The 11536-nt window shown below is 31.6% G+C and overlaps 1 protein-coding gene across 1 annotated transcript; it reads left to right on the top strand.

The window, feature by feature from the left end:
• The first annotated feature begins 6015 nt into the window (after positions 1–6015).
• Positions 6016–11167, top strand: LOC132726232 (uncharacterized). The gene is made up of 7 exons (XM_060711509.1): positions 6016–6255; positions 6434–6974; positions 7431–7458; positions 7742–8332; positions 9830–9904; positions 10207–10581; positions 10956–11167. Exons 2-7 carry the CDS (start codon positions 6444–6446, stop codon positions 11165–11167), a joined length of 1812 nt encoding a protein of 603 aa, XP_060567492.1. The 5' UTR covers positions 6016–6255; positions 6434–6443.
• The last annotated feature ends 369 nt before the right edge of the window (positions 11168–11536 follow it).

Genomic DNA, 11536 nt, shown 5'->3' with positions numbered 1-11536 from the left:
TAAATATACCGAAATTTTAGTTGCGATATCATAACATACTCTAAGCAGATAATAGCAAAAGCTAATTAATACTTGGTCAGCTGTACTTGATATAGAATTATACTTGCAAAGTTTTGTAGAAGACTGTTATACCAATTAAGATGTATTATATGTTGAACTTGGACCTTTACCATTGTACATTCATAAAAAACTAATATTGTAATGCTATAAGTACATAAACATCTATTAAACATGCATTTTGCTCTTCTGTAAACCATGTTTTTGTAATTGAAAATTTGACTAATTGCTTAAGAACATTTTGTTTTAATGCAATCATATATTTGTTGTTGTAGTATCAATACAGAGATAACAAAGAAATGATTTTAAAAGGTTGTAAATTGTTAAAAAAGAGTCTAAGTAAAGACGATAAAATTGTCAAATCTCAACAAACAGTATCAACTGCGCATTTAGGTATCAAAATACTATGATTTGTTAAATTCTAAAATTTATTTGAGATTCGAGGTATCATACGAGCATTATATGCTAAAGAAATCAATCAATTTCAGTGGACACAAGAGTGTACGTTAGATCAAAGATTTGTAAATGTAGGAAAAAAGATTATACTATTTAAAATTTTGTCTTGCTAGACAGCCTTTAATATTCCTTTTTTACTTTTTAAGTTATTTTCAACTAAGCCAAACAAGTGTCCTACCTGTTTGAGTTCTTGATTTTTTAAAACAGAAAATTCCAAAAATATAAACGTATTTTCGCTTTTCGTTTTTGTTAGCGTAGATTTTCAAACAAATGTACGCATTTTTATAGCCTTGCTAATACACAATATTATATTGCTTAAGCCTTATTTATATTCGCCGTATAAATATAATTTACTCATATACACATTCAATGGCGCTTAAGAATGATATAAACGGATATCGCATTACAAACAATATAATTAAAATTCTAAGAAAGCTTTTAAACAATTAATGTGCTAAACATGCTAAAAAAATGGCAAAACATCAATATCATAATAATTTAGCAAAACAAAGTATCATAAAAGTAATTTAGCAAAACTAAGAAAATATTAAAATAAAGTAGTATAATCTTCACTCGACTTTTATCGATTTAGTGCACTTTAACGCTGTGTATGTATAATGCACATCACATTAAAAGATATGCAGTGATGTGCCATACTGTTTTACGGAGTCGCAAAAGCGGAACAGGTATGTCATAAAGATACATTTTTGAATAGAGTCTAAAACAATTTGAACAGTACCGAGTCTTGTGTTATATCTTTGTGTTATACTTTGATTTCAAGGAAATAAATCAATATGCCCTCTACAACACCCATCAAACTATACAGAAAATACCAATGGTATCGAAGACTCAAACACCAAAAGACAATGATGAATTCATTAGTATGAACGGATATAGTGTGACAAATACTGGCTTCAAAGGAATTATCATTTCTACACATCTTAAAAATCTGAATATGTACACACTTAATGCCTATGGGCAGTGACAAATGATTCACATATAAGGTCTATCGTGTAATAAACTTATATCATTGTAGAATTACATTGATTTATGGGGCGTCCGTGGCCGAGTGGTTAAGGTCGTTGACTTCAAACCACTTGCCCCTCACCGCTGTGGTTCGAATCCCGGCAGGTACTTTGGATTATTTTATGTGAGGAAGCTATCCAGCTAGCTTACGGAACGTTGGTGGTTCTACTCAGGTGCCCGTTCGTGCTTGAAATAATGCACGGAAGGGCACCTGAGTTCTTTCTCCACCAGTAAAGCTGGAACGCCGCGATATGACCTATACTGTGTCGATGTGACGTAAAACCAAAAACAAACAAACACAAAACATTGATTTATTTGGGCAGGTGCTGATAGATTTTAGATTTTATAATCAATCCATATAACTGTTTTATCAAAAAAAAAAGATAAATACATGTAAAAAGGGTATTAATTGATCAATTCGTACAAAATGGCACAGTCAGCTTGAAAATTCATCAAAAGATATAAACTATAGGCTATTTAAAAATGATATATCATTTGAAGCATATCTAAATGTACTGCCAAATAATCAATGGTTCACTCTTTTCAAATTTAGAACAAAAATCATAAATTACCTGTTGAAATAGGAAGGTGGCGCAACTCACATCTCCCATATGAAGCGCGTAAATGCAATCTTTGTATGTTAAATGAAGTCAGTGATGAATTTCACTATATGTTAGTGTGTCCTTTTTTCTGTCTTCAAAGAAAGCGATACATCCCAACTAACTTACAGTAGACCAAACGTGTTGAAATTTAAGGAATTATTATGAACAGAAAATTTTGATCTTCTTAAAAATATTGTATTTTTAGCACGTTCTATTATTGAGCATTTAAGACTAATAGCTAGAACAAGACAGGCCTAACGAGTTTCTAAGTTAAATCCAAATGAATCCAAGTTCTACCTAATTTTCATATATTGCTTCCTGACTATCTTAGTAACGAACGATTTAATATCTATAGCCTTTCTTAGCGGTTGTAAATATTTGCAATGTCGTAGTATTGTCTATGTGCACCTGTAGTGACGTATTAGTATTTTCTCACGCCACCTGATATTCCTTTGCATTACTTTACATAAGTATGTATGATAATTTGATAAATGACTATTGATAGAAGAAATAATAACAAAATGTGTTATTTTATATATATATATAAATATCGTAATGCTCTACTACTCTCTTTTGATACACATTTTCTAGAAGTAAACATATATATTTTATGACATACATGTATGTACATGTACTTACTATTTAGCAATTAATCATAAATGTATATTTCGAAACATAAACAACATTGCAGCAGTTTTTGACAATATAATTACTGCCCCCATGTGATGAAAATACCGTTTAAAGTAGAATTTGTATTAAGTATCATGTCACCCACTTTTTATTTTATGTTACATATTGTTACTATTCTGATGTGGCTTCTAATAAAAGTCATTGTTGTTGTTGTTGTATAAGATTATTATTATTTCTATGGTTACTGGTTAAGGAAAATGTTTATTTGATATAAAAATAATGTTGTTTTTTTTCAATTTTCTGTATCGCAATTTAGTTTTATTTAATTTTAAACTGAATGCAGTGTATTTGTTCCTGATTTCGGATATATTCCAGCCTTTAGATAAGTTTAATACAACAAATGAGTTTTAAAATATGTAAATATTTGTATTGATTAATTACATATTTGTGATTACACTTATTTTCTAGAATTTTTAACAGTACTGTAACAGGCGATTTTGTTTGATTTTTATTGGCTTATTCTTTTACATTTTGTTTATTACTGACAATTTTTCACGAAATCAACCAGATGTTTGTTCTATGTAATGCATCGGTAACTAAATTTACGTAGTACTCCAATATATTGTTACACATTAATAAATTTCAAACAAATATATTAACATATGTTTCAATGTTTGTTTGTTTGTTTTTGGTTTTACGTCACATCGACACAGTATAGGTCATATCGCGACGTTCCAGCTTTACTGGTGAAGGAAGACCTCAGGTGCCCTTCCGTGCATTATTTCAGGCACGAAAGGGCACCTGAGTAGAACCACCGACGTTCCGTAAGCTAGCTGGATAGCTTCCTCACATGAAAGAATCCAAAGTCCCTGTCGGGAAACATATGTTTCAAGTGCTTTCAACAAAAAATAACAAAATATAATAATAGATTTAAAACCCCACTTTCATAATAAATCAATTATGCGAGTATATGAGATTAACGGCACAAGGTTTAAGGTATATTTCCCAATCACATCCTACGCTGTTGCATTGCGGACAAAGATATCTAAATATCTGACCAAGTGTTCATGAATCAGCGAAATAATTTGAGACTTGTGTTTTCGCGAAATGAAGATCAGAAAATATAATATATATATAATATATACAGTATTTTACTACAATGTATTGATCTCTTTGTTTTTGTAAAGGATACATAAATAACTTACGTTGGTATTCACAGTAGGGAGCACTAGTGTGTTATATCTTGCAATATTGATTTCAAGTATACTTTTACTTTTGAACATGCTTTAATGTAATGATTTATTGCCTTTGTACAATTTCTAGTGCATAGCCTTCAGATCTAACGGTGCTAAATTGTACGCAACGAACTGGAGAATGGTTCACAATTAGTATAACGTTAACATTTGAAATAAATACGGCTTATATATTTCATATTACTCACACATAAGGACACATGTTGAAAGAATGTTTTAGGCAAAAACAAATTAAAAACACTTGTATATTTGTCTTTTGCATTTTGAATTTGTCGAGGATCCGATTGTACGTGCTGCGGTCCAATCTCCTCTTTCAATATCTAAGGGAGAGAGAGCCAAAATAATGTATGGTGGACATTATTTTTATGTACTGCAGAGCAATTTCAAACTTAAAATGTTGCAGGGACATTATTCAAATAAACACCATGTTTGATTTTACTGTTGAACGGAAATACTTCTATTTACTAAGGTCGACTGTCCCTTTTAAATTGTGTGGAAACCAGTTAATATATGCTTTGCACTATATACCACTCTCTGCTTGTAACCATTAACTAAGGACCGCCATAGGCTGAAGACTGTCATGTTAGCCTGAGCCAAGGCCGAATGCTAATATTACAGTCTCAAGCCCAAACCCATGGCCATAACGAAAATACCTAATTATTGACAATTTATTAATTAACTACTGTAACATATAATTTGAAAAAAATAAGTACTTAATGAACAAAGAATAATTAATGTGAAATTTCGTTGTTGTGAAGTAAAGCAAATTAGATTCTTGTTTTAAAACTCTCATAATAGCCGGGTTTATTCATAAAGGCCGTGCTTTTTTGTATAATGGCCTTGTTTTCATAATGTCGTGGTGAACTTCATATTAGCCTTACATTTGAAGTGAAAACGTGCCTAATATTGAAAAGTTATTAAATAATCAATGTTGAACGAACATGGTTACAAGATTACTGTAGTCTTTGAACAGTTTGAAGGGCACTTTCGTATTAACTTCAGACGACTCAAAGTTTCACCTCTTTGAGGCACACTTTGTCTACTTACTTGAGATCATTCTCTCAAATGAACTGTTGAACTGTTAAAGAGATGCTATTTCTACTTATAATTGACCACTTATCAATTTTAACGGCAACATTTTTAATTTTACTGTTTTGGCGTTCTTTAAGAAGTCTGCTTTTCACTATTTAGCTGTTTTAGGTGCCCAACTTTTATACAAATGACCAAAATTCACTTAAATGAACGTCTGAGGGACGCAATTCATTCTTCCTGATATAACTTTATACTTTGAATTGTTTGAGGGACATAATTAGTATTAACGTATTTACTAGGGATCACATTTTGTTTAAACTGTTTTAAGGACTCGGTGCCTGTATATAGCATACTACTCTCCACCTAAATATTTTTAAGGGTACGATACATGTTTACTTAAGGCTATTCCCTATTTAGACTGATTAAAGAACATGTTTTAAATTTACAAGAGTCCACTCCCTGCTTAAAATGCTTAAGGGATTCCATTCTTAGTTGCTAGAGACGTATTTTACATTGAAATGGAATAACACAAGAGTGAGGGTATTGAATGACAAATGCCTAATTCCATATGGAGTCATTTACAATTGTTGAAAATATTAACGTGTGAATACTTTAACCTATTAAAGAGATCATAAACAACTTGGGCAAAATTATTTGTGCCGTTTTTCACTTTCTTCAATGAACCTTGGGACCTCTTGTGTGATCCCTGGATACATTGATGAAACCCACTTTATAAAAACAAAACAATAAAAAAGAAAAAAAGATATACACAAATGTATAGGCGAGTTGACAGCTCATATTTTATTACACTACCAATTGTATTGTTTCTTTTGTTATTCTAAAGGTAAGTAAGTGTAAAGTTTTATTAATTTTGAAATAAGATAGTTCAACTATGTTTTTACTTTGTTCTTATTCCTTGCCTTCAATTCGACATTTAAAATATGGTATTCAAGAGCCGTTTTTAGATTTAAAAAGTTCAGTCACTCATTTCAGTTATGTCTAATAATGTTAACAAATTTACAAGTGTAACATTTAAATAACTAAATTAATGTAATAATCAATTTCAGAAAATGGCATTAATACGTTAAGAAACATTTCACCAAAGTTAGCCAGCTCGGACAACTTTGACATTTCATTAAATGTATTTAATTATATATCAGTGATTTTACATATATGAATAATTTATTCATTCAACTGTGGTAAGTTTTTGAATGAATCCTTTTTATAATTTAGTAAAATGTATATTAGTTTTCACATGTTATTAAAATAACTTGATTTTGTATATTTTCTTATTTTTACTTCATTTTTAATTCATTATTAATACTTGAAAGCGTTAAATAATAAAAAATAAAAATGTTTAAACTGTCTATTTTCTAGACCCGCAGACATGTCGACAGACCCATCAGAGACTAGAAATTACCAGCGGTTCATTGCTGCCTTTATTGACATAGGAACGGAAACATTACTGAAATTGTTATACTACAAGAAACCGAAACATGAGCTGAAGAATTTTATATTGTCAAAAGATACTGACCTGAAGAGAGACCTTTCAGAGTGGCAGTACAAAAAACTTAAGTACATATTAGCAAATAATACGGACGACTTCGATATTTCACTTTTATTGGCACTCCTAAGTTCGCAGTTCGAGTTTGAAGGTGTCATGAAAGAGGACTTGAAGAAAATGAGGAAAATAAGAAACAAAATTGTTGCCCATTCAACAAAAGCAACAATGAATGAAAAAGACTACGACAGTCTGTTCGAGAAACTAGACACAATTATTTGGCGAATAGTTAAGGTTGTTGACACAGCCTTTGTGGATTCAGTTGCTACAAAGATTAAAATGTACAAAGAGATGTCACCAGAATCTTCTCGGGTAGCTGAATATAAGGCAACGCTTAAGGAATGGCACGATGAGTTGGTAAGACTAGCACTTTTAATGCTTATAATTGTCACATTGCTAAAAATACCGGCAACCTATCAACATGAAAAACTTTAATCAACAGTAACAAATAATGTTAAACACAAATTTGAACATCCTGCATATCCTATTTTAGATTTTAAAATGACGAAATGACGTTGTATCCGATGTCAACTATTTAATGAAGTTTTTCATGCAAATAATTAATTATAGTTGTTATCTTTTTGTTGTTACATGTATTCAAAACTATTATTTATTCATAACTTATTTGCTGGCAATTGTTGCATTTGCACAGACCATCCAAACATAATAAAATGATACTGCATTTATGTTTGTTACAGCTTTCATTTAAGGGGCATTTATGGCTATTCTTTTTTCTTCTCCTATGGTTCAACACTTTAAAAGCCTGACACTTAAATTTAAACAAGTAATAATATTTTATTATACATATTTCAGGGAAAAGAATTATTGAAGTACAACCATGGTAAGTTAAATAAGTATATCGACACGTTTGAAATGACAAACATATAATTACAGTTACATGTTTTAGACATTTGTCATAGATGTTCTTTTTTTTGAGTTCTATAGCTCTAATCGAATAAGTTGTATTATCATAACCCTGTTGAAGAAGGTCCTTGTTGAATACAAATTAATCTTTGTTGGAATAAGTACGTTGTGCATTGATGTTGATAATCTTATTTACAATAAAACATACAATATATAATTTAATATTTACCTTTGCGTTTCTTTGTGTCTTTCTTGTTTAGATCTCAAAATGTTCTTCAGTCATGAAAATGAAAAGTACATCCGTTATATAAAGCTCCTAACAGATGCAGCACCGAAAGTCTTAAAAGGATTTCTGCTTCACGAATTAAAGTGCCGAAGACAAACAGTAAAGGAATTCCTTATGCAAAACCAAACTTTTTTGATGGCAAACCTTCGGAATCAGGATACTGTTTCACAGCTGTTTGGAACAGAAGAAGATGGTACAACTATTGCTTATCCAGACATAACTTGGGATGCGTGTGTCATAGCTGAAGTTCTGTTGATTGTATTTAGAGGTAACATAACAAGAAGAGAGCGAAAACATATTCAAGGATTAAAGAGAGCACATGAAACATATTCAACTACCGCCATTGAGGCCCTAGATAAAGACAAAATAGAGCACTGTTGGGCGGAATTAAGTCATAGCTTAAGATCACTTGCTGAGGATCTCGGTGAGGACATTGAAGAAGAGGTAAACAATCTTATTAAAAAGTATCTGACCTATAATTGTTCTGACCTTGAGCTAGGAGATTTACTGGAAAAACTAAAAAGTCGATGCCGTGGAATTGCCAGTATTGCAGATAAATATCAAGGTAAATTTCTTTAAGCGAAATATCCTTTCTAAGCCGTTTGTGAATTTAGATACATGATATATACTTAAGTTATCGAATCATATTTAACCTAGAAACATTTTTATTATCAGCGACTCAATACAAATTCACGTGTATCATTGTAGTGTGTGTATTCTGAATATGAATGTTTGCATTATCAGCAGAATATGATTTAAGAAAATAACATTACAGCTTTTGTAGTTTTTGTTGTTGTTGTCATAGTGCGTGCGTGTTTCCATGCGTGCGTGCGTGCGTGTGTGTGTGTGTGTGTGAGAGAGAGAGAGAGAGAGAGAGAGAGAGAGGGAGAGAGTGAGAGCGCCTGTGTATGTGTGGCTTTTTGTATTTTATTTTTATTTTTTTGAAGTTGGTGTTGTTTTTTATTTTGTTTCTTTGTTTCTTTTTCTTTTTCAAAATATTACCATGCTGCATTTTATTCACATATTTGCATGACGATCACGGAAAGTTTGCATAAAAAAATAGTGATAGAAAAAATAAGATAAATAGAAAAACAACCATTAAAGTTTAACTGTAACATGTAATCATTCTTGGTTTAGTATTATTATAAGATAACAAGAATGACTTTGTCACATGTTTAAATCAGATTATCAGTAAAAAAATTGATTATAACATTTAACTTTTTTAAAATATGTAGTATGTCTAGCTAGAAGTGTCAATTTATAATTTATGTCGAAAACAAACATAATTATTTCCTCAAAGACATTTCGAAATGATTTGTTTGATTGCAACTCTTATTAAAATTACGTAAAAAGGATTTTATGCAATTTGTGTATGTAGATTTTTATAAGGAGTAATTTCCACATCGGTCTCCCCAAACCAAAATTCTATAAATATATCTTTCTATAATTAGGTGCACATACAAATCAAATTATAATAAATTAGTTGCATATTTCAAACAATTGAATTTTATAATGGCGATTGAACAATTTTTGATCATATTAAGTACCGTCCATGAACAGGCTCAATCAAACCGAGCCTGCAACATTTTCAATTTTGTTGTGTTGGACTTTATTTAGGAATTCTGTTTTTCTCTATTTTAAGAATAAAATGGTAAAAAAGGACTGTTCCATATATTGAACAATAATGTCATATATGTTTGATTGCATTCTTTTTCAGTCATTCTATTGTTCTAACAATACCAGTATTTAAAAATATTTAAAGTATTTTAAAAATCCTTAAAGAAACGGTTGTTAGATTAAACATTCGCGCGTCCATACTATGCACAGAATGTTAAAAAGATCAAATCTTTATAACGATTGTGTAATGCAGCGAATTCCTTAGGTTAAACAGTTTTCAAAAGCAATATAAGTCGGTGAACCCGTCAAATGCATAAACCAAGACTGAAATCACATTTTCATTTTATATTATCATTAAACGTATACAGGTAAATGCAGTCAATCAAACATGCTATGATAACTGGTTTGCACTGTTCTTACATTGACATTTACTTGATGCTTGCAGAAACTGTCCAAAAGCTACATACAGCGCTCGAAGGGCTCACAACAGATGAAGCTGTGGAATTCAGAAAATATGAGAGTAAGAGTTAATTGCGATGGAATTTATAAACAAGTTGCTTGCTTTCCATTGTCATAGTTGTAATCTTGAAAACAGTATTTCAATTTATTTAAATCCCTACCTTCCTGGAAAAATAGTGATAAGCCCCGGCCACAAGTGAAGAACTAGACCAGCCTGCACTTCCATGCCGTTTGAATTATAATTCCGGATTTTTTAACGTTAATTTTCATCTTGATATCCCTTACCCATACTGATAAACGTATTTCACTAGGTAAGTGGTATAAAATTGACCATTGGAAAGATTTTTTAATTATTTATTTCAGTTGATGTAAAAATCCACGTTTGTTGTGACAATTGCCATAAGACACTACAAGTAGAACAGGCGATTATAGGTCTTTTCACAAATCCAGACGAAGACGACGAGCCTGCAATTCCTGCGCTCCGTGAGATAAAAAGGGCTATTAATAGCATTAAAGGAATAAGTGTAGTGGGAGCAGTTACAGAAAGCGTCGTGTTAACAGTTAGATGTGAATCTGGACAAAGTCTTCTACAATTAATTAATTATATTAACTGGAAAGGATTTCAAGACCATCTGACAAACTTGGAAGCAGAACTAGAAGACCAATTTGACGATATCTTTCACGTGTCCGGCAACTTAACTCTGGATACTCTGACACGTTGGTTTGATCCACACTCAGGTAACTAGACATGTACTGTTCATCATTATCTAATTCATCATTAAGCTCAGTGTCGCAGGTGGTACCTTCAAAAGAGTAAGCCCTATTTCATTTCTTTTTGTTTTTTGTCTTGTCCATAGGAATCCTTGGTTTCAAAACATTTACTGTTGAGTTAAATACCGCTCTTATTGGTCATAGCGGCATGTAGGATGGTGTATTTGCAATTGCTTCTCATGAACAGGCCCAATAACGCCGAGTCTTTTGGCTTTTATAATCATTGTTACCCTCTTTTATAATTCTTATTCTGTGTCTTTGTGCAATTCCTTTCGTTCGTGTCTTAAAGGAGATTCAAGTTTAATCAACCAAATAACATTCGTTGTATTCTTTCCCTTCAGGACAGTTAAAGAAGCAGTTTGAGGGTGGAGTTGTTTTATCATTAGCAAGCACTTCACAGGAAGGTATGAGACAAGTATTACAATTCTTTGACAGTGCACATGCTGCAAATTGTTTCAACAGGGTGGCAGAGGGTCTTTCTCATCAGATTAATGCAAATATAAAATTGAAGGTTACCGTCGACAGTAAGGAAATACGTGATGTTTTAACGTGATACGGGTAAGGAGGAGAAATAACTAAAAAGATATTTACAGCTACCGTGAAAACAAACAAAATAAATTCTTAAACCTTATACTAAGTCTCGTGTAAGACAAATCGCGTATCCGCTTTTTACATGTGCCGTATCAATTTTTGAGCAGGGCAGTGCGAAGCTTTATTACTGTTAAAGATGTTAAATTGAATATTCCACTGACCTCATCTACCTTCATTCGACAATAAGAATTGTGATTTACATAAGGACATTTGTTTACAGCAGTCGAACCATAAGCTTGTTAATAAGTTAAGTTATAGCTCAGCATTATTTTATTTCAATCATCGGCAGAGAGATCGCTCAATGGTTATATTAAGTGATGATTTTACTATT

Source organism: Ruditapes philippinarum, unplaced genomic scaffold (genome assembly GCF_026571515.1).
Source record: "Ruditapes philippinarum isolate M1 unplaced genomic scaffold, ASM2657151v2 ctg4314_1_1_1_1, whole genome shotgun sequence".
Lineage (NCBI taxonomy): Eukaryota > Metazoa > Mollusca > Bivalvia > Venerida > Veneridae > Ruditapes > Ruditapes philippinarum.
Note: the sequence above shows the minus strand (reverse complement) of the source record. Positions and strands in the feature narration are given on the sequence as shown.